Here is a 27,409-nt window from a genome sequence, read left to right on the forward strand (position 1 = left end):
CGTGTCCTCACATCCGGCACGCATGGCTTCCAAAAGAGACATTTGGTCATGTGGGTGGTGACCAAACACTTTTGTTGCACCCTCAACCCTGCCTCTCTCAATGAGAAACCATGGTTCACGACATGGTCTATAAGGGGAGCCCTTATTTTATCTGGAATAACAGCTCTTTGTCTTCTTCCACGCATCCGCCCTCTCCCTGCCACCCTTCTCCCTCCACGAACCCGTCTTCCTTGTTCCATTTCCAAAATGAGTCTTTCTGAGCTCTACCTATACAGGACTGTCTCAGAAAATTAGAATATTGTGATAAAGTTCTTTATTTTCTGTAATGCAATTAAAAAAACAAAAATGTCATGCATTCTGGATTCATTACAAATCAACTGAAATATTGCAAGCCTTTTATTTCTTTAATATTGCTGATTATGGCTAGCTTAAGAAAACTCTAAAATCCTATCTCATAAAATTTTAATTTTCAGACCAAGTAAAAAAGATTTATAACAGCTGAGTGTTTGTCAAGGCTCAGGAAACCCTTGCAGGTGTTTCGAGTTAATTAGACAATTCAAGTGATTTGTTTAATACCCTACTAGTATACTTTTTCATGATATTCTAATATTTAGAGATAGGATATTTGAGTTTTCTTTGCCTCATAATGACAGCAATGTATTAAAAGAATAAAAGGCTTGCAATATTTCTGACAGTTGATTTCATCAATCACTAAAATAAATGTTAGTCCCAGCCCTAGCTCAAATTTAAGGAGTTACTGTTACTTCCTGTCCACTCTCCTGTTTAATGTAAAGGTCTCTGGCCATGACCGACAGCTGCGTCCCTAAACCATCAGATTACCTTCCAGAATGATCTTAACTTGTTCGAGAGTGATCTGGGTTTTTCTTGTTGGCCCGGTGGTCATCCCGGCCTCTCCTCCTTTCTGCAGGGATTGCCCACCAATCACAGGGTAAAACAAGAGATTAGCCCCCCAGATTAAAGTGTCCACCTCCAATCCCCACCTAATCCTTCCATCTGTCAGAGAGCAGCTAACCAGCCAAGACTCTCTCCACCACTCCGTTAATTAGAAAGCCAGAAGAACTCAGACCAAGAGAGGAACAAATTAATCTCCAAAATACACACCTTTCCTGTCGGGATAATGGAGGAGACGTACCTTCTCAACCTACCAGGAATCAGGAAGAAGATTCTGGCAGGAGGCACGGCGGCGCTGCCACACTTTGCACCTGGGACAAAGGTATAGCAATTCACAGTGAATCTGATAACACTGGATTTAAACTATGCAGGATAGAGAAGTTGTCCTTGTGTGATTGACATTGTTATGTATTAATATTCCTCATCTATTTTTAACCATATGTTGCATTGTCCACTTCAATTAGATTCCGTTGAATTATTCATAAAGTGAGGGAATTTATTCTGTATCTGGCTCTTGCACACAGAGCAAACATTTGGTCAACCAAATTGCAACATGTTTTTGGCACCGTGTCTGAGTTTCTGTTCACGCACTGATCCGCTGGTCGCCGACTTTCTTTCCCTTCCTTGTCAGATCCAGCCATATGGCGCCGAGCCTGGACACATTTTCCATGACAATGCCAGCATGAATTTACCTGTGTGTGTGTGTGTGTGCATTACAGTCAGGATGCGTTTCTGTGTGTGTGTGTTCCCCACCTCAGTGAGGTGATTCCCAGTTGCTCACACAGTCATACCATTATACACAATCTGTCAAGCTATAAATAGAAGGTTGCATGAAGCCAACTTCGTTTTGCAGACTGTTGCTGAAGGCTTTGTCTTTCACGTGCACAGACAGATGGACCACCTCATGAAAACCAGCATGTATGTTTTACATAACAAGTGACTGACGTCTATGACGGCATTCACTCAAAGACATTTTCCTGAAATAACTTTAAGTGTTGAAGCTTAAAAAAGATATGAAATTGTCAACAACGACACATCATCAAAGTTGATTGCAAAGTTGTTCTCCCATCTATTGTTTGAGCATTTTTTTCTATGAGATGTGCAAACAAGGCCAGAAGGAGCAATGAAAACATCAATTATTCACGGTCTGAAAAACAATCCCCAGAGGATTCTTCACGGTCTGAAAAACAATCCCCAGAGGATTCTTCAATACTAAAACTTGATTTTAACCTGTGTATATGTGGGCAAACTGTTCACTACTTTTGTATTTTCTTTGTAATTGTTTAAGTACATGTTGTTATCAAATCTAAAACTCTTCCTGTCCTGTGCTCCCTCTTTCCATCCAAGCTGGTTTTCCACTTCCAGACGCTGCTGGACAACTTTGAAGGAACGATCATCGATGACAGTCGACTGGCTGGCAGGCCGGCGGAGATCTTTTTCGGAAAGATGTTTAAGATGGAGGTCTGGGAGACCCTGCTGGGGTCCATGAGGGTCGGGGAGGTGGCTGAGTTCTGGTGTGATGCCATTGTGAGTTGAATTACAGACTTTACACACACAGACGCTGAGATATTAGGCCCCTGCAAGAAGTCCTAATGAGTGTTCATGAGTGAGGAGGGGAAGCGTTTGCTCTTCATTATGATTCACACAAATCAACCTTCTGAAGCCTCCGACATGTTCAGTATTATAAACACAACCGAGCAATCTTAGCAACATCTTGTGTTATTCCTTCTGGAGAAGAATGTAATTTGCAAGTTAAATTGTAGCCGTTCCTTGTGTTTTCCTTCAAGGACTGATTGGCGCTGGCAGGCAGCAACAGGGGGTTTGCATGATTTAGTGCTTCTATGTCTCGTTGCAGACCCGTTTATGTTTTTGTTGATGAGTTAATTTGCAGCACACAGGCCTGTACCCCATCGTGTCCAAGGGAATGAGGCTAATCGCTCAAGGGAAAGACCCACTGGAGGGCCAGAGACACATGTGCGGCATGGGAAACATGTTCCACTATCACTCCACTGGTTTCCCAGAGCTGGATGAGCTGATGAGAACTCCTCAACCACTTATATTCATCATGGAGCTGTTGCAGGTAAGCTTGAGAGGCAAAACACTGTATGCCACACTGAAAAGCAAAACATGTGTAGAACAATTTGATCTTTTCTCAAATCTATTCAGACAACTCTTTTCTGGAAGTGAGGCACTCTTACAAACATTTTGGGAAATTCACTGACTGTCAAGTTCCGCTCTACCTTTAAGTATTCAGCTTTAAAATGATATTTCCTCCAGAAGCAGCTTGAAACTCACCAGGGAGTCCAGTAGCAGCAGTAAATTAACATCATATCCATTTCAAACAGTTTCACATTGTTTTGACGTCAAATTGACAACTAAAGCAACAATACCACAATGTAAAAATACTCGGTTACAACTATATTTCCAGCAAATGTCAACCAGAGCATGTCCAATCAGCCACATTTCAGCCACTGAAAACACCTATTACACCAAATATTTTATGTTTTTATCATATGTTTTGAACTTAAAACCAAAGTAACGCTAGCACCTTATATTTAAATAAAGCTTAAAAACCCAATGTACTTACTTTCTTTCCACCACAGCTATTCTCTGTACCAGTTCATTCACGTGAGCTTCCATCAGTGGAGCTTTTCTCCTGTAGACTATTATTGTTCTATTGTGTTTTCCTCCTGCCCCTGTGCTTCCAGGTGGGAGACCCCATGTCCTACCAAAGAGGGTCATGGATGATGGAAAAGGATGAGAAGCTGCAGACAGTACCAATCTTCCACATGCAGGGCAATCGATTGGTCAAGCAGAGGAAATACAGAGAGGCTGCCAGCAAGTACAAAGAGGCCGTTCTGCTGTTGAAAACAGTCCAGTCCAGAGTGAGTGAAGGCTTGAGGAAGAAAGATAGGATGTAGGGTGCGAAATAAGTTATCTTCAGGCATGTTAATATTGGTTTCCTTAGGATTTTAGGTTTTTGGGACATGCAACTGCTGCTTTTTTCCAGTGGGAGATTCCCTCGTTTTCCTCTGCTTCACTGCGTCCCTGGTGGCAGGCAGTAGGGTTTGAGGGCTGGCAAAGGAAAGATGAAAGAAGAGCAGTGGATAATGAGAGAAGGATATAAGGATGGAAGAGTAATTGAGGGAGCGTTATGATTAAGATATTTTAATAAGAGAATTGAGGATTCCTTTGAGCGTGAGAATGATTTTTGGCAACTTTGGACGTATTCACAAGTGTGATGTTGGAGGCTTTCAGTTGGCCTGTGTACAAGTGTGAGCTTTTAACTCTGTTGAGCAGAGAGGATGCTTTGGGTATCCTTCATTGTCCCAAAGTCATGCATGTTGTGTTTGAGTCTGTGTGAAAATATTTAAACCTGCAGCATTCATATATATTATTTAAATATGTGTAGAAGTTGACAACAAACACAGCTGATTATGCTCTTGTCCCTTCCCTCGGTGTAGGAGATGCCGGGTGATATAGACTACAATAATCTGGGTCGAATGATTATCCCCCTGAACTACTGCCAGTGTATGTTAGAGCTGGAGGAGTAGCCTATTATGAAGTTAAAGACAGGCTCCGCCCCGTCACAAAAAAGGCTCCGCCCACATCACGAAAGACAGGCTCCGCCCACATCACGAAAGACAGGCTCCGCCCCCGTCACGAAAAACAGGCTCCGCCCCCGTAACGAAAGACAGGCTCCGCCCTGTCACAAAAAAGGCTCCGCCCACATCACGAAAGACAGGCTCCGCCCCCGTAACGAAAGTCAGACTCCGCCCTGTCACAAAAAAAGGCTCCGCCCACATCACGAAAGACAGGCTCCGCCCCCGTCACGAAAAACAGGCTCCGCCCCCGTCACAAGAAACAGGCATTTTCAGCAGGAAATGCCCAGTGCTCAGGGCCAAGTAAAATAACTTCAGTTTTGTCAAAGTTTAACATCAGGAAGTTGCAGGCCATCCATCTGATGCAATTAAGAGGTTGTTTGAAATTTCACTAGTGCTGTCTCTACTGTTTTCTAAATCCTGACTGAAACTCCTCAAATAAACTATTATGATGTAGAAAGTCACACAACTGGTGTCTTAGAGAGGACGAGGAGGTTAGAGATAGTTAGCCAACACCTCTGGATCCAGAGTGGGCTTCTTCAGGAGAGGTTTAATAACAGCTTCTTTGAAGGAATGTGGTACGTGGCCTGTTAGCAGAGACACATTGATCATATCTAATAGAGAGCTTCCAATTAAAGGCAAAACGCTTTCAAGCTGTCTTGTCGGGATGGGGTCCAAGAAACAGGTAGACGTGTTAGAAATAGAAACCGTTGAAGACACTTAGACCCCGTTTACACGATGGGAAAACGCATATATTTTCATGCGTTTTGGCCTTTCATTTACACAAAAACGGAGGTTTTATCACGGAAAACGATCATTTCTAAAAACTCCGGCCAAAGTGGAGATTTCTGAAAACTCAGTTTTTGTGTTTGCGTGTGAACTAAGTCAAACGGAGTTTTAGGTTGTCAAACGTCACAGTATACGACTAAAAATGCTTCACGTCATGTGAGCGTCCTATGTTTACAGTTAGTTTGGCCGCTCCGACCAGGGTTGCCAGGTCTGCAGTGGCGGGCCGTGCATTTTCTATCTAGGCCTTCAATGCCGTCTTACTACAGCTGAACAACCTAATGTAAGATATTAGTTCACCAGTGTTCGGGCTTTTATTGTTAAGGAGCAGACGGAAAAAGATAAAGTTGTCGTGTTTCTTGTGTTATTAAGTAACGTAAAACCCTCAGTTACACTGAGAATTCAGATAATCGTATCGTACACGTATATGTATATTTATATCGATGTATGTGTGTGTATTAAATACACACACATACATCGATATAAATATGATGAAGATGAAAGTTCCTGTTTACCCAAACACATGACACAATTAATGAGTCTTTTCAATATGTCCCTGTTGTTCTTCACCTTTTCATTGTGCAGCTCCGTTGCCGCTTGTTCGTTGATCTGTAGATCCGCTCCGTGTCCCCAAAAGTTTTCAAAGCACCGTTGCTTGTAGGTGCCGAGTCGTACTCTGGTGTCTCGTTGCTGCCTCGGTTAGACAACTCAAGTTTGCAAAGCCAGTGTGGCTCCCAACACCAAATCGATCACTTGCAACAGGCATCCCCAGCAGTCCGGTATGAAGAGCTTCTCGGAGTCTGAGCCATTGGTAGCGCTCGTAGTTGGAACTTTGAAAGTGGCGAACGAACCCCTGTCCCGCCTGTGATGGGCTTTGTAGCGTCGGCGTCGGTCTTAAAGTTCGTTGAGAATGGCGTTATAATTATATCCTCGACCAAATCGATATATTCTCCTCCTTCCGCCATTGTGGGTTGAACAAACAGCTTAGTAGTACGCGAATTATTTCGTTTATCAAATTCAGTTTCCTAGTTCTGAGGTTCTGCATATACCTGCCCATAGGACCCGCCTCTCAATATTGGTAATCCAATCAAAAGACGTGCAGCACTACGCCTGCTAGCTGGCTCCTGTGCCGGTTCCGGGGCCTTCTAGAAGGCCTAGAGGAGCCAACTCTAAAGCTGATTGGTTGACACAATATCGTCATTCCCATTCACTTGAAGCTACCAGCGCCCGCAATGTTGATTCTGAAGGCCTAAGGGCAGATGTTAGCCCCCTGGCAACACACGATGGCTGAATATGATTGGATAAAAGATCTAACATAAAGACCAGCCCTCCAAATCTCAACCTGACGCTGGCAGCAGCGCAACCAAGAGGAACGCTATGAAATTAAGAGAATAACTCTTACTCTGGGAAATAATTGAATACATATTTGTGGGCAAATATATTTAGAAAAAAATATATATTCTGATGATGTTTAGGCCAGCAGAGAAGGCCTTGCTGGCCCTGACGGCCCGCCACTGCAGGTCTGTGACAAAACCAGCCCAATATCAGAACTCAAAATATGCCCGTGCCAAACCATATACACTGCTTTTAAAGTGTGTGTATGTGAACGTGTCCAATGTCCATGTGTGTACGTGCTGATCTGGAGTCAGTTTGGTCGGATTTGTGTATAAATAAATTATTTCATTTAAAATATGGATTTTTATTTAAAGATATTCATGTAATTTGCATGCAAAATAGGTCTACCCGAACCAGCGGACAAAAAATTCAACCCGCGGCAACACTTCAAAAGTAGCCCAATTCTGCGGGAAAACCGCGGACCTGGAAACACTGGCTCCTACGTCCAGTGTCGACTGCCTTCATTTTCGTTGTCAGGTGCGCCCGAGTTATTTCCTCCTTGACATGAGGATACTCCTCGGAGGTCTCGAGTCTTGAGAATTCTGATTGGTTTGCATGTCTTTATCCTTCTCGTTACACTGCCGACTACAGGTTTGGCATAGTTATGATGGCGCCCGGGGGCGTATTTATGCAGGTTCATATAAACAGAAACTTTTTTGAAAACGACCTTGTGTGTGCAACGTTATTTTTGAAAACGGAGGGGCAGAAATATTCGTTTCTGTAAATACCCGGCTTTGTGTAAACGTGGCCTAAGTCAAAGTTGTTGGGAGAAAAGCCATCCAACTATACACCAGGGCTTACAACTTGAGGACAGATTGGCACTGGTTGTGTAACGCCCTGTTCCGTTTCTCCTGTGTCCTGTGTCTCCTCTATCTCCTCTGTTTCTCTTCTGTATCTCCTCTGTCTTGATTGTTTCATTCCCCTCACCTGCCCTCAGCCACTCCTGTCTCCTTGATTGGTTAATTCCCTTCACCTGCCCTCAGTCACTCCTGTCTCCTTAATTGTTTCATTCCCCTCACCTGCCCTCAGCCACTCCTGTCTCCTTGATTGGTTAATTCTCTTCACCTGCCCTCAGCCACTCCTGTCTTCTTGATTGGTTAATTTTCTTCACCTGCCCTCAGCCACTCCTCTGTCTCCCTGATTGTCTCATGCCGTACACCTGTGTTTTCCCCCCTATATATTGTGCCAGTCTTTCCCTTGTCTCCTGTTGGTTTGTTGTCTTTATCTCTGTCTCATAGTGGCTCTGTTTTGATCTCTCATTCCCAGTCTTTGTTCACATGCCTTCCTAGTGTTTTTTTGTAGTTGCTTTCAAGCCAAAGTCTTTTTGTTATACCTTTTCTTGGAGTAAAGTATATTTGTTTTGCTTTAACCTGGAGTCCAGCCTGTTTCTCTGCACCTGAGCCTCACCCTGTGACAAACCTATGGCGGGTTGAGGGCAACAGATTATTAATCTTGCCTCTAATAGTTGGAATCCTTTCATTGAAGAAGTTCATGAAGTCATTACGACTGAGGTCTATAGGAATACACGGCTCCACAGAGCTGTGACACACTCGTTGCAGCTGTGTATTCATTGAGAGTGTGTGGGAGAGCTGTGGCTGACATTACAAAGGGCTTTTCAGTTGCTGCAGCCCTGGGCATTGTACTGTCATACCCATGGCTACTCATATAATCCTGGAGGAACTTGCTTGCTGGCACAGTCTCCACTTCAAGGCCTTATGAATTATGCTCCTCACCCAGAGACAGAATCCACTGAGGCAGCCTTTATTTTACTCTATCCCTCAGCCCGGATTCACAGTTTTCAATTTGTGTGTGTGTGTGGCAGGAGGGGGTGTACAATCGTGAATGTGTGATGCTATGATGTTTGTGCTACTAGTTTAAGAGTGATGGGGTGTTGTGGAAATGATGGGCAGGTGTCCCTGAGCTCCACTGGCCCAGTAAGAGGTTTCGTCACAAAGCTGCAGCTCTCTTTTTCGATATCTTAAGTTTTCCCTTTCTAATCCTTCTCTAGTTCTACCAGCTAGTGTAGTTGAACTTGTTCCTTCTGTCATCAAACTTGTATTGTCTGTATCAGTTAAAGTCAGCCATCCCACTGCTGCTTCATCCCTTCAGCCCAGGTGTTCTTCAGAGAAGCGCCCAGAGGTGGCTCGCTGCAGTGTCTCGGCTGCTGCCAGAGGCAACAAAGAAATCTGTTTAAATGTCGGCTGAATGAAGATTTAGCGTAGAGGGAAATCAAATGCAGAGGAAGAGAGAAGCTGAGCTATCAGTGGATATCTAACCAAGCACATGAGCCCACTGTGCTGCAACAGAGGACTTACAGCGTGGAAGTGTGAGAATGTATTGCCGCGTGTTTTAAAAGATTAGTACGACACTTTGGGAAATGTGCTTATAAACTTCTGTATTTCTACTTCATATTCGACAAACAGACACGAGAGTGGAATACAAGGTTTTAGTGAGGAAATAAATGCAGCATGTGTTCATTTTGTTTGTTTTTTTGCAAACTCTGGGCTGGTGAGGAATACACACATTGACAGTACAGACTGTCCAAATGTTATGTTACACCCACACTGACACTACCCTGAATCGCTACAGCAGGTTTATTATTACATTTCATGTCCAAACTTATTTTGACCAATACCTTTCTCATATCTGTGTGCATTTCTTGATGTTTTTCTCCTTCTCAGACTGCGTGAAGGGCTACTCCAAGAGAGCCAAGGCCCACGCAGCCGTGTGGAATGAAAAGGAAGCCCGGAGGGACTTCAACATGGTGGCCCACCTGGACATCACTCTAGCCTCCCTTATTGGTCGGGAGCTGAAGGCCCTGTCAGAGAGCATGAAGGCGAAGTACTGGGAGGAAAAGGAGCAATACTGGAGAAAAAGGAGAACAACAATAAAGAGGAGGAGGGATGTGATAAGGATGAGGAAGAAGAAGAGGAGGGAGACAATGGAAAACAAGAAGACAGTGAGAGTGTGACTACACAAAGTGAAGGTGAAGTGGGGGAAGAAAAAGGTAACGCGGCATCTCCACGCATTCTTTGTGCTGAAGGTCATGAAGAGGAACCCGAGGGAAATAAGGTGACACCAACTGAAGGAAGCGAGCTCTTCTGAGATCAATCCAAACGCTGCCATTAAAGCAGAGGGGAAGGACTGGCAGCGGATGTTACGACTGGTCATGTTTCTGCAGAACGAAGGAAACTTCCTCATTAAAGAAAATCAATATCAAGAGGCTTCTGAGAAGTTCAAGGAGGCCATAGAATATGTGGACACCCTTCAGAATATGGTTAGTGTGATTGATTACATAGGGAAGTGTAATAATGTTGTTTAAGTACAAAACCTTTTCAATGATCACCCATGTGGACGTCAGGCGGGATGTTGACCATATTAACAGTCCACTCCATGCAGCGTGATGAAAGGATTGTGTGAGCCAGAATGTTTTACAAAAGGATTGTGGCAGATAATTATAATAATCTGTCAGTGTTTCTTTTCTCTCTCTTTTTAAAACTAATAAAAACAGCGGTGGCATTCTAGCTAGTGAAGAGCAGAGAAAAGAGCGCCAAATATATCAGCGCCTGGATATCACGGCACTGGCTCTGGTTTCTTTTCTGCCTCACTTCTGCCACGCCTCGCTGTCACACTCCTCTCGCACACAACAAACTCCCTCCGCTCGTCAACCCGCCTTCTTCCATTCTCATTTCTCCTAATCTCACGATCCTCTACACTACCTTGTGCCTGTCCCCGTCTTCATCATTCCTCCCTTATAGCTTCATCTGTCGTTCCTGCTGTCACACTCTTTGATTCCTGTTTCATCTTTACAACTTTTCCTCTATTCCATCTATCACCAACACCTCCACCCAAATCAACAAATCGACTCCCACCCACCTTGTCCCCTCTTTGTGCTCATCAGGTGGATCGACCGGACGAGGACTCGCTGGAGAAAGTGCGTCTTCCGCTAACTCTGAACCTCAGCCAGTGTATGCTGGAGCTTAAACATCACCAGCAAGTGGTGGAGCGCAACGACAAGCTGCTGAAGAAACATAAAGGTATTACAGTTTTTTTTCAATCCCTAACAAGCGCTTACCCATACTTCAGATACTTTTTCTAAACTCTTAACACAGACTCTCACCTACAAAGCACAATTGGCCAAATGGATAATTTTCTTGTCAAAAGCACATTTTGTTAAATATATACTAACTCTTCATTTAAAAATGGAACACATCTTTTTCTGCAGACACTAACTTTACCAAAACACTGGAAATCTGACTCAAAATGAAATTATTCTGTCAAAGACTAACTCTTGTTTTCACTTCACAAAGTCCTTCCAGTCAGTCAAAGTACACCAGGTTTCAAAACACTGGCTGTTGCTGACATTACAAAAACTGCATAGACTTTTATGTTTAAGTTTTTCAGATATTTGCATGTGTTACGGCCTCTTGGTTGTCTAAGGGTGCACCGGTCGCAACATACAAAGAAGGGATACAGCTACGAGGGAAAACAAAGGAGGCAAACAATAAAGTTAAACACATAAGCCAATAAGGGATATTTATTTGACAGAGTTAGGGCTTAACAACGGGTAGAATTATACAGAAGCAAAAGAAAAAGGCGTCAGGGTCTCCAAGGCCAAAACAACAAACAGAACCCCCATGCTAACTAGAAAACAAAAGATCCCACTGACCTACCATGACTGAAAGAAATGACAATACTGACCTCCCTGTCTGACCACAAAACAGGAGAAAAGGGACACAACAAAAATGGCAGAGAACCCCTACCCAGCTTCACCCGCAGAGCAACAAATGGTGGCCCACACTTCGGCACCACACCAAAGAAACCATAGGTCGAGAGAGAGAGAGAAACACTTACTCTGGGTGTACATATGTCCCGCCCACTGATTAGCTGATCCCTCTCAGGTGGCGTTGCTCCAGGCTGACCAGCCTGAAAGAGATTGCTCCACCCTCTTCCTGAAAGAGGGCTGTCTAAATCACGGGACGTAACAGCATGCAAAACATGTAATCCACTGCTTTTACATTACATTTCTTGGTTGGGAACTGTATGTCCACATGTACTGTTAATATTCAAAAGCATTCCAGTAAAAAACAAGGAGGTACAGTACAAATACTGTTTACAGTATGATGGAACAGAAACAGTTTTACAGTATTGCTGACAGTGAACAAAATATCCATGAAACACACAAGAGTATTCTGAACAAAAACACAACGGCAACAAGCCCAGATAAAAAGTGGGGGAACTATTGTTCCTTTACTGTAAAAAAGTTACAGTAAATCCAAACTATTTTATTTTTTACAAATAAACTATGTTTTGGGGCAACGGCTGCAATAGATGATTGAACAACATTCGGTGAGTCAATGTAGGCGGTGTCAGTGTGATCAACATCTCAACCTGTCATAATCAAAATGTAAATTCTAATCCAAAACTTGCTAAAACATATTTCCCAAAAACATTCCAAACTCTGACCTACCATCAGGAGATGGAGAATCAATTGTTTGTTTATTATGAGTTGAGATATATTGTTTTAGAACTGATATCATTGCAGAAGAGGTTTTTAGACTGTATCTAAGGTTTGGAATATTGTTTTTGCCATTGTGGGATGTTGTGTGTTAACATTCGTAAATAATACAAAAACAATCCATAGTTTTGTTGGGAGGTATAGCTTGTCCGTGAAGAAAATGTAAGCATTGTGGAAAATGTGTTCACTGACTGCATATTGTTTGAAAACGTCATGAAATGTGTGAATGGTATGGCAACAAAACACCGATGATGTGTTAATTGTGTTTAGAGTTTTGAAAATGTGACCACTGTTTGGACAAACGCTTGGTAGCGCTTGAAAAAAACTGTATATGTGTGTGTGAAGAGTTTGAGGCAGGGGAGGAAACAAAAAGATGTATTTTGATTAATAAATAGGTACATGTCTATATAAACATGCTCGTTTTCAACACCTTGATTCTTTTGTTAAAAAATACCAAGCTCTGTTTCCAGTACAAATGCCTGGCCCTCAGCCTTCACGTTGCAACAGGCCTTGATCCTTTTTGTTTACCGGGGAAAGAAGAAACCAAACATTCCCAACCACATTGCTGAGTCTCTCTCTGGTTCCCCACCCATGGACATCACAGTCCAAAATGAATTCATTGTTTGCTTTGTTTCTCCTACGACTGAATTATTTATAGCTGAGGCTCATGTGAAATGGTTGTTCTTCTGCTTTCCTTTTCCCTTAGTTACTTTTCTCCAACTTTTTCCTTTGACTTTTTTGTCTCGTCTCAGCACTGGTGTTCAGTGTAGTTATTTCATCCTCCCATATTCTTTTGTTAGCCTCTGAGTCCTGATGTTGCAGCTGTGTTTCTTCTCCTGTGACCTCATGAGGTCTTCATATGTACATATTTACAAGCCATTTATAATATAAGCCTACGTTCTCTTCTCCCATAGGTAACTTTAAGGCGGTTTATCAACGGGCAAAAGCACACGCTGCATTGTGCAACAAGGATGAAGCACGGAGGGACTTTGACATGGTGGAGAAATTGGACCCAATGTTCAAGCCCTTTGTCCGCCAGGAACTGAAAAAGCTGAGTGGGAGGGTACGCATCATGCACGTCAGCCAGAACAAGACTTACAGGGAGACAACACGGGAGAAGTGGGGGCCTGGCGGGAACAGCGCAAAGAGTGCAGCAAGGAAGTCAAACGTCAAATGTGCAGAGAGCCAGTGAAGAAAATACTGAAGTAGATAAGACGACAGAAGACAGTCAGATAGAAGACAATGAAAGCTCAGAGAAACCCGCCTCTGCTGACCGAGGGAGTGGATGACGCAGACACAGAAAGATCCAGATGTGAAAGCCAAGCAGAGTAATAAAGAGCGAGAGAGTGGGAGAGCGGGTGGAAAGGGGTTAGATAATGAAAATGCACAGAGTTTTGTGGTTCATGAGGACGGGCAGGGTGCACCAGATAAGCGAGCAGCAGATAAAGATAGCGATCCCACGCTCACCAGCCCAGGCAAAGATAATGTAGAGAGCAAGAGAGCAGCGCAGGATAAGGTCAGAGAAAAGGTCAATTGCCAATCAGGTGCTGCACTCGGCCAAAGCATGAGCCAAGGGAACAAAGCCACCTGTGATGAGACAGGAAAGGATGGCACTCAATCAGAATCGACCAATGGGTTGGAATAGTCTTGTGCAGGAGGTCAATAGGAGGAATGAATAGACCTTAAACTAACAGCAATATGGATGCAGAAAGTGAGACGGCATGAAAGACAAGTGATAAACGGCTACGCCTCAAGTCTCAACGGGACATATTGATTCTGCCACATACATTTACAAACATAAATACAAGGAGAAATGTTAATATAAACAGACTGAGTTAAGTTTCATTACTTACTCAAAGGGATAACTGCAGGCACATGAAAAAGTACTCAGACAAGGAGTTTATCAAATACAAAGTTTTTATTTATGTACACAAAGAGTAAAAAGCAGCTAGTAACCCACTTGTTATTACAGTAAAAAGCCTTTCTTCAGAAAACTTTTTATACAGATTAAAAACTCCAGAGAAAAGACAGCAACAAGTGTTTGAGCGCTGGACATTAACAGAAAACCCAAACCATGAAAACAATAACCATTTTAATGATTAATGAGGTATATTAATGGTGATTCTAACACAAAAAACAGTTCCCCATTAATGTATGAGTGTGTGTATACATGTTTTAGTGTTATCAACACCTTGTTTGAGGTTAGATGATTTATCGTCATGTGAGAGGTGACACATAAGCTTCGATGCATGATAGCAGACATGTGAAACAAAGGAAGGGGAGTCATGAGCGCTGCGTGGTGGCTACATGCAGGAGCAGAAGTCTGGAAAAGGAGAGCAGTGTCTTCTGGGGAGAGACTTTTTTTTCTTCAATCACACAGCTTCAGTCACTCCACAGGGAGCAGGGTCTGTTTCAACGGGTGCAGGGAATATAGGGAGCCACTACCAGGATAGAAATGAGTGCATGGATCAGATGACCACAGTGACAGAGCGATGACTCTATTGCAGCGGGTTGACCATCAAAGTCACTTTCGACGCTGGTGTCAAAGAGCGGCGCAGTGAAAACGTGGAGACAAACTGTGGGTCATTTCACCACATGGTGTATTCATCTCAACCTGCATCTTCTATATTGCCTCTAAATAAACAGGACCCGTGTTGACAGGCAGCCCTATGGAGAGTTGCTCTGCTTTTCTTGTCACACTGTCACTGTTACATCATTCTGTTTATCCGCACACAAAGTATGGAGTTAAAAGTGATCATCAATGTGTAATGAGTTGTGTGAATACCAATAAACGAACGTCTTATGAATAAACATCGTTTGTCATGACTTTCTTTTTGCTCACCCACGAGCCGAGTTGCTCCTCTTTGTTCTGACTTCTGAGAGTTCCACCAGAAAACAATCTTCAGTGATGCTGGAGATGGATTCAATTGATGCTAATGACCATCTTCAGGAGCTGAACGGCAACAGGCTTCAGTGGAAGTGAATAAGAGAAAAGAGAAGATGAGGAGGCGTGCACTCTCTCGTGCTTCCCTTAAGGCTATTAGTATTTGTATTATGAGTGGAACATCACCTTTCCAACGCACAAACCTGCGGAACCACGTCCTGGTGGACAGTTCCCTAGCAACAAAACTAACAGGGAGCAAGTGCTGAGGAGGATGGTGTGTAAAATGTGAGCGCTGGGTGCTTGGAGGGCAAGCCTGTAATGAATGCAGCTTATGGGTTTAAAACTTGTGAGTGAGGTCAGAGTGTCATTTAAGGTCTGAGATGAATTCCTGTTATCTCTGTTGTCTGTGAGAATGAGGCGATATGATTTGCTGAGAAACACACAGAGCCACAGCGTATCCTTGGAACAGGCATCCAGCTTCTGGAGATGTTGCTGTGGCAGGACCATCACAGTGGATCCCTCCCACCAGCCCTCAAGCAATAGATGGATTGTTTTTTCTGTCCACCTTTTGTCTCTCGTTTCTCAGATCTCGAGTCCTTCCAAGCACCCCCAGCATCACGGGTTCACTCATAAAAGCCCTATTTGAATTTCAACGTATGGCTGCTCTGCTCTCTATTGTCCATTGTTCTCATTGCGGTTCCAGTTAGTACCAGTGTCACACAAACACACACTCCTGATGCAATCTCCTTCCCTGAATGTAAAAACACAATGAAGAAAAGAAGTCCAGAGACGAACTCTGGTTTTCAAATGGATGTGATTTTAAGGCATTCAATGACTTTGCTATGTCTGAAACAGAACCCTACAAGCCTGATACAACGTGGGCAGTGATATTTCCACCACTCGCCTTTTTGGACATAAAGCAATTGCGAATGCATTAGCGAAGGAAAAGGAAAATTAGGCATGAAGAATCAATAGCCCGTGTTTTATTCAAATGTACGTGGAGAAGAGGGTTTTATGGATGATGTCTGTGTAGGACCTTGTTATGGGGGTGCATCTTGTTACCCCCTGTGGCGTCTGGGAATTGGCCTGGCGGAGAGAGAAAGCAAGCTTCAGCCTTGCAGCCTGGAGCTTCTTCCTTCTCTTTCTCCACACACAGCAGGAGAAGACCCCGGAGTCGACGCCCGCATGCTGATATTTATCGGCAGACATTTCCTCAACAAAAGCCAGTTTCAGCCACATTACAAAATGCCACTAAACGGAGAGCCTGCCTAAATCCCTCGAGTCAAAAAGATGAAATGGATTTCCATTTTCATGGAAGTGTCTTTCTACATTTTGAGTGATGCAGCAAGGCACATGTCCTCGGTCATGCAGGGAGTCATTTGCGCACAGTGGTGAATGCGTGCATTTTAACTCTGGAGAATGGGTGTCGCAGCATACGTGAGTGTGTGTGTGTATGGTGAGTGCCAGTGGCTCTGTCTGGGCGTAAGGGGCTCACTTAAGAGAAGGGAGCAATGAGAGCGAGAAGCCGTTTGAGAGGATTAGAGGAACACACTGTGTGCATACACAGGCGCTGTGCTAGCGGGCACTTTGGCTGTCTGAAATAAATCATGGATTTAACTGGTGATGTGTCTTTCTCAAAAAGTAAATACGCTTGTTGTGGGTGCTTTCAATTCCCTGACAATCGACACCACGCAACCTCATGAATTGCAGTCAGCCCAGCCCAGATCTGATCTAGTTCACTCGAACAAGCTTTGGCGTGTTACCTTCCTTCAAAAAACAAAAATAACAACCATGATAAGACATTCAAGGAGAGAAAAAAACAAACACTGACAATACAGGCATTCTGACAAAACAACGGGAAAATCTTCGTATTCCTTTTTTTCTCCAGTTTTGAAAAAGTTCTCCTTGTGGAAGGTCCAATTTGTGCTGTGGACATATAAAGCTTCACACCTTCTAACAACTACACAGGTACTGGTAAGCACAGTGTCTTGGCCGGGCATGTTCCTTTACGTCTCTCTCTGACCTGCTGCTCATGTTAGTTTCCTTTGGCTCATCAGCATGGTGTCAGGCTGCGCCACTGAAGTGATGAAGCACAGCCGGGCCAAACGGACATCAGTGTGAGCCTTTAGCAGTTTGCATGAAAAGGCTTTTAGTGCACAGATTCCAGGAGAGGGTTAGCTCTGGGTAGCATAGCTGCTGCAGTGGTCACAGGGCCGGCTGGACTGTGGCCCGACCTCAGCCGTATGGAGCTCCTCCCGCCGCCATCAGGCTTCCTTCCATTCCAGGCCCACTCGGGGTTAGATGTGTGAGGTGGTGCCTGAAATTAGGAAATAGAAGAAGAGAGAGAGAGAGAGAGAGAGAGAGAGAGAGAGAGAGGAAAAAAAAAAAGCTTTTATAATTTTAGAAATGCATGCACAAAGCAGAGACAATGTTATTGGTTATAACTGAGGAGGCTATAATTATGATAATCCCTTTCTTTGTTCAAGTGACAGGCTTTGGACTGCCCAGTAAATTGTGTTTAACGTTTGACGGGACGGTTTGCAAAGTCTTCCTCTCTCTGTGCTACTGTCTCCCTTTATCTTACTTCTCCTCCCTGCCATTTAACCCCCCCGCCCTCCCACGCCTATCGACCCACAGCAGTACATATTTGCTCTCCTCTCCATCTCTCACTCTGCCGCGGGTGACAGAGGAGCACAGAGTCTGTGTGTGAGGCGTGGGGTGCAGCTGCAGCAGAACTCACCCGGTTCTGAAGGGAAGACGTTCCTCAGCTGCTCGATGACTTCCTGGAGCTGCAGCACCGTGTCTTGTTCGTGCTCCATATCATCTCCTGACACACAAAAAGACGCACACGGAAGGTTACACCTCTATGAATGGGAGGAGAAGATGTATGGCGTCACATTCAATGTGTCAAGCCCACATCGAGCCTTGGCTGCACTTCGCTGACCTGCTGCTTCAGTGTCAGTGGTCTCTCTGCTGGCCGGCTCCCCGTGATGACCCCCGCCAGAGACAGGAGAAGACAGGGTGGACGGCTCTGATCCGTTGGCTTCCGAGTCATCTTTGGGCTGTTTTTAAGGAAACACTGATTAACATTCAAACCAAATGTTTGTTCATATCTATCACGCTTCTGGCTGCAGAGACATATTGTCTTTCACACAGAAATTAATTTGATCGTTTATGGCGCTCAGCTCGCAGCTCTCCAATGGCCTGAGCAGAAATATAAAAGTGCCAGACAGCTGTTACACAGACCCACTACACTACTGTGATTAGTGCTTTCATAGACTTAAAAAGATAGGGAATAGCACCGCACACATCCGCATTGCAGACAGACATAGGGGAACATCTAACATCACAATCACAGATGTATAATGTAACTCTGTTGTGTTTCCGAATAAAATATATCTGCAACCCACCATCTTATGTATTGTTTTAATAACACTGCGGCAATACGTAGTTGTAAGGAAATTAGGGTGTCGGCATAGATTGGGAGGAATTCATACATAAACTTACATAGACTACAAAGGCAAGATTTACTGATTTTATTTTTTGGTGGAAATTAAACTGATATTATCCTGGTGAAAAAAGGAACTGAACAGCTTTTTATTCACCGAGGAATGTGTACTTCCTCCTTCTCTTTACTTTTCAAGTCTTGAACCTGAAGAAGCATCCTGCACCTCCTTTTTAATGCCTTTCTCCCTCGCCACTCACTCCCTTTGCTTTCTCTTTATTCATCGACACAATTTATATCTGAACTCCCGCGACGAACAATTTACACTTTCTCGCATTGCGTCAGCTCCCCCTCTGCTATCCATCTCTTTCTCACACCTTTCCTTCAGACTGCAGTAAATCCTTTTGTATCAGAATGTCTAAAGGCCTTTTCTCCTTTATTCTGCACTTTCTGTATTCCTTTCAGGTATTTCAATCTTGTCAAAGTTACACATTTACATTTTCAGAGCAGTTGTCTTTTTTCTCTCACATGTCTATTCTTCCCTTTCTTATATATCGTGCTGCATTTCCATGAAGTACTGGATGTACAAACTGTGATGCATACAAATGGTGAAAACCATTACACTTAAAGTCTTTGTCTGCCTGTGCAATTTATTCAAGCTGCAGCCACAGTTCAGTTAGAAATATAGCGGATGCAGTTAACCAGAGCCCCTTATTAATAACCTTATGTGCTGTTTATATTTGTGATATTCAGCCAGTGTTCGTGGGTCTGGTGGATCTGCTGCATTTGAGGGTTTTTAACAGAGCAGATGCTGTTGATAATAGGCACATTAGTGACTCTACGGATCCAACAACGGAGGGGCCAAGATGCAAGCAAAGGCCCAGTCACCTTTACTTACAGGTCAAAATGAAGTTAGTTATCATCGAGCCCTACCAGAGGATCTCAAGCAGCAATCAGGATCAAATGGAATTAGCAGATCACAGATATAGGCAGGAGTGTTACCATGCAAGAATCTCAAAGCAGGCAGTAAGATCCTGAAATCAAGGTCAGCAAGGATTAGATTGACACAGTTGCTTCTCTTACAATGTGTTAAAAGTGTGGAATCAGAGACTGGTGTAAAATATCTTTAAACTAGATTGGATTACAGCCTCATATAAGATAAGGCTTGCTCGTGGTTGGCGAGAAAGGGGAGCAGGAGGAGTAAAAATAAACAACACTCAGATGCTGTAAGATGCTCCGATAAATACCACTGTTGGTTCAAAGAAAAATGGAATACGACGTATAAATAACGTAGTTGCTTTTCAGTCACTTTTTTAAATCCATCAAAGTGAATGAGCAATGTGAAAGGGTTTCTTCCACTGTTACTATACTTTTTTGTGGATTTACTATTTTTAAACTTGGAACTTATATTTTATACCCCATGCACAATATGGGGGATTGGTAAAAGTACAAAAGTATTAACAGAAAAATATACTTAACTCTTACATGAACAGTCCTAAAGCCCTTAAAATAGGGCATCGTCACACCCTGATCAGCCAAGAGAGGACATGTACCAAGCTGCTCCCAATTCTTAATATAAAACCTGGAATTGTGACATTCAGCTAAAATATATTGATAAAAGTAAATGACAGAAAATACCAGAGAATGAGACACTGCTAGAATATTATTCAATTAGATCACTATTATTGATGTATCAGTATATCTTATTCCTAAATACTTTCCTATAAAGAACAACTATATTACTGTAAAAACTTCCACTTACATCCGAATGCTGAGCTAACCTAACCTAACATGACATAATAAGACAAAATAAGAAATGTATAAATCTTTACTTGGGATTAAATGGATAAATTCTTTCTCAGAAATCTTTGTGGAAATCAATCACAATAGGAACACAACTAATTAAATTGTGTCTCTATTTTTTTTATGAATACACAGTTTCTTCCGAGAAACTTTCAGCCAATCATGGGGTCATGACAGACCAGGAAAATAAACTCAAAGGAAACTATCATAATTTGGAGGCTGATCATATAGTTTGTTTGTAAAATGTGAATCTATGTCATAACAACGACTGACAAATGAATGCATTGGAGAAAAAAGTGCAACGCTTCCCTCTGAAATGTAGTGTATAAGAAGAAGAAATACTCCCTAAATACCGAATTGGTAAGAGGATTTGGACTACTGCTCAACTGTCTTCGTGACGCCCCACCACCATGCCGCTCACAGAGGTGTACCTGTAGCAGTAGCTCCCTCAGCCTGCAAAGCTGGGACTCCAGCTGTTTGTTGTGGTCCTCCAGGATCTGCATGCGGGTCTCCAGACGCGTCTTGTGTTGCCGGAGGACGCGTGCCTCGGCCAGGAGCTCCTCATCCTGCTGCCCCCCCTCCGAGGGTGAACCTGTCCCGTCCTCTCCAGCCTCAGTCAGCATGGGGACCGCCGCCGTCTCTTCGTGCTTCCACTTGAGCCTTCTGTACTCGCTCTGCAGCACCCTGAGGACCCACAGTGGAGGACGGATGGAGGGACAACAGTCAGAATACCAAACACATAAACACAAAGGTATTGATCCAGCTTCCACCAAGGGGATACGGTATTGTTGATATTGTACCACATGGAGAGCAATCATCATCGCTTTGTGCATAAGCTGAAATAAATCATACCTTCCATCTCCTACATATGGGTTACTAAGCGTCTACTGATTGTGGGCTGCGCTGTGAAGCCTGACTGCGAAGCTGCACGTATCACAGTGTCGATACGCCCAGATATCCAGTCCAGTGGGCCAACCCCTGAATTTATTTGCCAATAGCATTACTTTCAAGTTGTCTGTGGTACCACAGACCCATGTTGTTTGTGTAATAATAATTGCAAAATTAACACATTTATATTCTTTTAAATAGTTTGTATTTTCTTCTGACCTGGCTAGAACCCATGATGTAAAGAGAGTTTACCCTTAAAAAAAAGAAGCATATCACACACAAACAATGTGAAATGTATATTTTTAAGCCGTTAAAGAGACATGAAGTTAAAAAAAATCATCGTGCTGATGTATTGTTCAGATATGAGCCACATGAGAGCCACAGCAGTGTTGTAAACTAAGCTACAGCAGCCACTATAGTCAGAAATAAGGACACCAGAGCACACTGCTGTGTCATTACTGAGCTGGGTCAAGGTTTCAGACACCCAAAGGGCACAAGTGTACGTGTGTGAGTAAGTAGCTGGATGTTGCTGTGTGTGTGTGTGTGTGTGTGTGTGTGTGTGTGTGTGTGTGTGTGTGTGTGTGTGGAAAGGTCACAACTGATTTGAAGACAAGAACATTATTCGTTTGAATCATCAAGGTTGCCTCTCGTACCCAATTAAATGGATAGGACAAATTAATTTGCGTCATTTATGGAAAACGCCTGTGCCCCGTTACAACTAGGACACAATAAATTAAAATGTAAGCATTAACATCTGAAGTAATGTGTTGAAGAGCTGCTTTACAAATAAGCATATATGCCTCCCTCCCTGAACCAAACCTTTACATCTCTGCTTTATAATTTAAACCAAGACTTGAACTAAACCTCCTTTTAATCTACAACCAAATTCAATACAGTTCTTAATGCTTATTTTATAGATGTTTAGGAGTTGGTGGGAGTTTATGTCTAATTAATCAAGTTTAGAGGCATTTACTGTGCGTACAAAAACAAAATACAGTAATGACTCCAGCAGCTGAATAAAAAAAGACAAGAACCTAGCTCTACACTCAAAGCACCATGGCTTAAAACATGTATTTATATTTCCTGGACACAGACCTGTTCTCGTTCTCCAGGCGGGCCAGGGTGCATTGGAGCTGCTCTTTGTCCTGGTGCTCCAGGTGGGCCAGCAGCATGTGCTGTCCGCAGGGAGAGTCGTGGTCCAGGGCTGGGCTGGAGTGACGCAGGAGGTACTGATCTTCATCCCTGAGTCCCCCACACAGGAGACAGCACACTGAGCCACCAGCAAACAGCAAACAGCCACCAGCAGCACAAAGCAGACGGCATTGGGAGAGCAGACGGGCCAGAGCAAGGCGAGGCGTGCAGGACGAGGAAAGGTATCACCGGAGGAGACGCAGTCAAACCAGTGTGGACTGAATTGGATGGGACACTATGACAAAGGCATTGATCCGAGTTCACAGTCTAATCATTAAATGTCACAAACTTGGCTCGCCACAACATAAAAAAATCACTCACATTTATTGAAAAATGGAAGGTGGATCTTAAGCAACATCATCATTTTAATGGAAAGACTCTTCGGCAATTTAAACGACATAATCTGGGCGATGAAGAAAACTATTATCTTGAGCCAAATCATACATCACAGAGGTATTTATAGGACTACTTCAAACAGACCTCTTGTGTCTAGAGATGGCCAGATCCACCTCTGCTCCTGTGAGATGTGTTACTTAAGAGAACCTTCGGTGCGTAGACAATGTCCGACTGGTCTGTGAACAAATATTTTAGCATTTCCTATTGTATGTATTCCTCAGAAAAGCTTTTGCTTTCATCTCACTCCAAATTTGTATTTACTCATAATTTATACTTGTCCATCACCATCACCACTCACCCACATTATTTTATATTTGATTTGAGTGTTGTCTCTTCATTTTTTACCTCAGTTAATTTTACATCACTGAATTGAAAGTTGTTTTACACAACATTTGGATGTTTATTACAAGTAAATTAAAGAGTATCTGTTTTTTTGTTTGCTTACATTAGCTTGCCAACAATAGTTTATATGTACGGATGAAATGTTGACATTTTCTAATAATAGAAGAAAATAATAAGACATTGATTCTAATATGGATTATTGTGGACCCACTGATGTATGACTGAAGGCTCCATTGATTTAAGCATCTATGGGTCATTTTATCATCCGTTAACTGTAAATAAGCAGAATGTGAACTCAGGACAATGCACACAGGTGGAGGGTGAAGGCTGCACACACGGGCAGCGTGAGTCAGGACAGAAAACAGTATGATGCCTGCCAAACACCAGCTGGAGGCACAGAGAGCACAGCAGCATGTTCAGAGCCGTGCAGCAGGAGCAACAGAGAGGCACTGACAGACAGAAGGACGGATCCGCAGATGAAGAACAACAAGATACATTGGCACAAAAGCGGAAAACAGGACTGCTACACATAACGAGTAGAAGGGAAGTGTTGTGCATACATAACACACTCGCAGGCATCGATTTATAAACAGACACTTGCAAATACTTTGTGCATGCACTGATATATAAACATTTTTGTGACAAAGCTCCATTCAAGCAACACTCAATACATGCACATGGCAACAAAGCCATGGTGAGCAGGCTTCAGCCGCAGTTATTCCAGAAGTGAAAAGGCACTGGTTCAAAAAGTGTTGCTACTGCAAGTGCGGTAGTTTTATATAAGCCTCAAACTAGCTGTTAATGTGGCGTCATTTACAGCCTACTGTCAGAGCACACACACATACGTCAGCACTGATAAGAAATAATAAGCACACTTTTAACCTTGACTTTAAGGTGTAATAAATAAGAAAAACTATACAGAGAAGGAGGAATTGGTTGGTAGCCCACACAGATGTCAAGAAAAATAAGACATGGAGCCACACAAATACAACCATTACCGCGGTGTCCACCCAACACCTTCTAAAATAAGGACTCACCTTATGGTCAATTCATTCACATCAAACATCCTCATTACTCATTGCTGTTACCTCGCTAGCATCCTTCCTACAAACACATATATGCCTCTCCCTCCTCAGCGGGGTTTTCTGTATCTACCCAAAGTCACGGACTTTAATCCCAGTATGTGCATGATGAAATGGGACTTTGTGCATGCTGCTCACTGTGGGTCATTTTCATTACGTCCCTGATTATGTGACCCAATCTTTCCCTTGCAGTCACACACATACGCACAAGCCTGAGCACAAGCAGAAACAATCAATGTATCAAGCAACTTTGCACACAAAACACACACATAATCCCAATAAAAGGCTCTGGTTGTAATGAGGGGGAGGTAGAGTGGGCCGCATACTCACAGACTTTCATCAGGAGACAGGCTATCTGTGAAGAACGAACAATTCTGGCTCTCCATTTCAGCCAATCTAAAGATATACACACACACACACCAAGGACAGCATGTGTCACATATATATTTACACACACACACACACACACACACAGACACACACAACAGAAATAGAAGAGAGTGGATGAGTCAGAAAGAAATACAGGAAAAAGCAAACGCAACATATTGATATTATCAACCACTGGGGAGATACACTTCCTCAAACAGAAGATAAAACAAACTATCAGTCCAGTTTAGCGTTTAAGTAGTGTGAATAAGACCAGTGGCCTTTTAGTATTATGGACTGCAACTGTTCACAAATGTCTGACTGACAAGAATGCAGAGAGGCAGAAATTGTACTCGCCATAGAGTACGAGCTGTACAAGTGTGCACAGGGAGAGGAGGATAACGTTGTGATGAAATACTGTGCACTCTCTATCAGCAATAAAAGAAAGAAATGTGCTGTGCAGTTGCTGTCCATGGTGCTGGATAAGTGAAGAAGCAGCGCGTGAGGCGTGGTGTGGCTTTTCAGGACCAAGGACAGCGCCTCTAGTTCTGCATCGCTTCCTGCTGACTGTGAGCTGCGCTGCGCAGGCTGCTCTGTAAGCTGTTTCACGAGTAGATATAAAATAATATAAAAAATAATCGGCAGTAGGGGGGAATGGAAAAAAATACATGGTGTTTTAATGCAATAAATAAATAAATAAATCATTGAAACACTGAACTCTGATTGCTGCCAGTGGTTAGACCGGTGCCTAGCAAGGTAGTTTGCTGCCATTGGTGTGTGGATGTGTGTGAATGAGAGGAATATTTTAAAGCACTTTACATGAATTAAGTCGATTTTCTAAATAAAAAGAGAGATAAATTGGATAAGCACAACATGTAGACATATGGCAAACGTTTTGCATATTCACTGCATATTTTGGCTACTTCATACTAAAAAGTAAACAAAAACAGAAACACACTAGAACTACTCCCACATTATTATAATGGTGTTTACTCTTACACTCTCTTACAGTGTGAAGCTGAAAGTGAAAGTGGGTAAAGCACAAAGTTAATTCATCACACACTGCTGCAGTCCTATATCACCAGGCACGTGCACAGATAGAGCCCTAGTGGTGCTCAAGCACCAGCCCCTTTGCCCTGGATGAGTTAAGTGCCCTTTTTGCTGGAGACACATTTTTTTTTATTCATCCGTATTTAAGAATAAAAGTTACTCTTTCTGTCATCAAGTCCCCCCAAATGTGTTTTAATATCCAACGGGGCATTTATTTGAGTTCTTGTGAGAATTTCGTCCCGACATGCTCCGCGGCGCTCACGAGCCCCCCCTCCTCTCCCTCCCCCGCCGCGCCCCTCCCTCCTCCTCCTCCACTTCCTCCTCCACTTGGTGCTCGCACAGTGCTCCTCGCGCCACCAAACGGGTGCACCTCCTTCTCCTCTGACCCGCAGCATCAGACCAACAGGTCATGATGGTGTTTGTCCCCTGACGTTGTTTTGTGGTAAATCAACCACAACATTAGCGCTGCTGAAAACATGACGTCACGACTGGTCCGACGTTTCCTAAAAAAATAAACAAACAAAAACTTTGTGATTTCAAAGCCTCGTCCAGCTGTTTACTGACGTTAGTTATGTTTAGAGAATAGAGAGAGGGAGAGAGAGGAGAGAGAGAAAAGAGAGAGAGAGAGAGAGAATTCTTATTCCGTTCTATTCAACAGGGGCTAGTCTAGGATTTGCGTGGCCAGACTGAAAAAAAATCATAAGGCCTCTCTTGTTCAGAGGGCCGGGCCAAATGTGGAGGCGGGCCGTATCTGGCCCGCGGGCCTTAGTTTGAGGACCACTGCTCTTGGCTGTTGATGTCTATCAATATCGCTCATTTTGAAAATGATGTAAGAGGGCAATACGGATCCGTATCAGACCAGCGAGGAGGGCAATACGTGGCTAGCATGATGACCCATTAGCCAATCAGAACGCTTGTAGGCCCACTGTTGTTGCTATATAATAATTCATCTTTATTCATAAAGAAAATGTAAGCTAGCGGTCTGATGCTGCCCAGAGGAAACGCAGGTCGAGGACAGCATCATCAGTTTATTGATGCTAATGCTTCAACTCTGTCAGAATTTTTTTTTGGCATTGGGTGCCCTTTATTTTGGTTTGAGCACCTGCCCCCCAAGATGTCTGTGCACGTGCCTGTATATCACATGTAATATGTAGTGGTGATGGATGATCAAAGAGTGGGTTTCTCCTTCAAGTAAGGTAATGAAACAGTGCAGATAACCAAAACACTGATGCAAATGTGTCTGCCCACATATATACATATGTACACACACATGTGCTACATTAAAGCAGCGGCCTTAAATCTACACTGCTGTATTCTCCGTGCACAAATACACACAACACACTCCATGTTGCATCATCTTTCGCGGAGTCGTCAGCTGAAGGACGGAAGAAGGAGGGCTGAGTGATGTAGAGGCTGTCAGGGACATCCACAACACATCCTATCTCTCTCCAGAGTCTGATGACACCATAACATTGAGAATTTTAGGATTTATCCCTGTCGTGTTTTAGGGGGTCCGGCCGGTGAACCTGACCTCTCGTAATTCCACCTGGAACACAGTTCATCAGAAAGCCTTTTCCAACCTGGAGTCTCAGTCAGGGACATCGTGAAAATGTAAAATGACAGGGCAGAAAGTAAAAGGAAATAATCGCATGTGTGTGTGTGTGTGGGCGTCTTGTACATACATGTGTGTTTCGCTTCCTGCATGAATGTAAATGGCTGAGAGAGGAAATGAGAAATGGGAGAAAGAGA

The 27,409-nt window shown here is 43.3% G+C and overlaps 3 protein-coding genes across 5 annotated transcripts in view; 2 read left to right on the top strand and 1 right to left on the bottom strand.

Moving 5' to 3' along the window:
* Positions 1-1,086: 1,086 nt before the first annotated feature.
* LOC130209942 (aryl-hydrocarbon-interacting protein-like 1) lies at positions 1,087-9,559 on the top strand. The gene is made up of 5 exons (XM_056439882.1): positions 1,087-1,234; positions 2,260-2,439; positions 2,804-2,992; positions 3,621-3,797; positions 9,377-9,559. The coding sequence occupies exons 1-5, from the start codon at positions 1,139-1,141 to the stop codon at positions 9,383-9,385; spliced, it is 651 nt and encodes a 216-aa protein (XP_056295857.1). The 5' UTR covers positions 1,087-1,138; the 3' UTR covers positions 9,386-9,559.
* Positions 9,560-9,608: 49 nt separating this feature from the next.
* Positions 9,609-14,050, top strand: LOC130209943 (aryl-hydrocarbon-interacting protein-like 1). Its single transcript, XM_056439883.1, has 3 exons — positions 9,609-9,972; positions 10,597-10,732; positions 13,128-14,050. Exons 1-3 carry the CDS (start codon positions 9,850-9,852, stop codon positions 13,403-13,405), a joined length of 537 nt encoding a protein of 178 aa, XP_056295858.1. The 5' UTR covers positions 9,609-9,849; the 3' UTR covers positions 13,406-14,050.
* Positions 14,051-14,112: 62 nt separating this feature from the next.
* Positions 14,113-27,409, bottom strand: part of drp2 (dystrophin related protein 2) — a 67,323-nt gene continuing 54,026 nt past the window's right edge. Inside the window, exons 18-23 of one of the 3 annotated variants that reach the window (XM_056439875.1) lie at positions 24,575-24,640; positions 22,329-22,442; positions 20,777-21,029; positions 18,042-18,159; positions 17,838-17,924; positions 14,113-17,414 (exon numbers count right to left, since the gene is read on the bottom strand). In XM_056439875.1, coding sequence (XP_056295850.1) covers positions 17,395-17,414; positions 17,838-17,924; positions 18,042-18,159; positions 20,777-21,029; positions 22,329-22,442; positions 24,575-24,640 — 658 coding nt within the window. In that variant the 3' untranslated portion in view covers positions 14,113-17,394. Of the gene's footprint in view, positions 17,415-17,837; positions 17,925-18,041; positions 18,160-20,776; positions 21,030-22,328; positions 22,476-23,462; positions 24,641-27,409 lie in introns of those variants that run through there. The other 2 variants (XM_056439876.1, XM_056439877.1) reach the window with 2 other exon arrangements.

The sequence above is a fragment of the Pseudoliparis swirei genome, chromosome 19, assembly GCF_029220125.1.
Source record: "Pseudoliparis swirei isolate HS2019 ecotype Mariana Trench chromosome 19, NWPU_hadal_v1, whole genome shotgun sequence".
NCBI lineage: Eukaryota > Metazoa > Chordata > Actinopteri > Perciformes > Liparidae > Pseudoliparis > Pseudoliparis swirei.

Bases quoted from the DNA above. Each gene is read 5' to 3' on its own strand.
- LOC130209943 (XM_056439883.1), top strand. From the start codon at position 9,850: ATGTTACGACTGGTCATGTTTCTGCAGAACGAAGGAAACTTCCTCATT. The intron at 9,973-10,596 runs GTTAGTGTGATT...TGTGCTCATCAG, and splicing joins TGGACACCCTTCAGAATATG to GTGGATCGACCGGACGAGGA. The intron at 10,733-13,127 runs GTATTACAGTTT...CTTCTCCCATAG, and splicing joins GCTGCTGAAGAAACATAAAG to GTAACTTTAAGGCGGTTTAT.
- LOC130209942 (XM_056439882.1), top strand. From the start codon at position 1,139: ATGGAGGAGACGTACCTTCTCAACCTACCAGGAATCAGGAAGAAGATT. The intron at 2,440-2,803 runs GTGAGTTGAATT...GTTAATTTGCAG, and splicing joins AGTTCTGGTGTGATGCCATT to CACACAGGCCTGTACCCCAT. The intron at 2,993-3,620 runs GTAAGCTTGAGA...CTGTGCTTCCAG, and splicing joins TCATCATGGAGCTGTTGCAG to GTGGGAGACCCCATGTCCTA.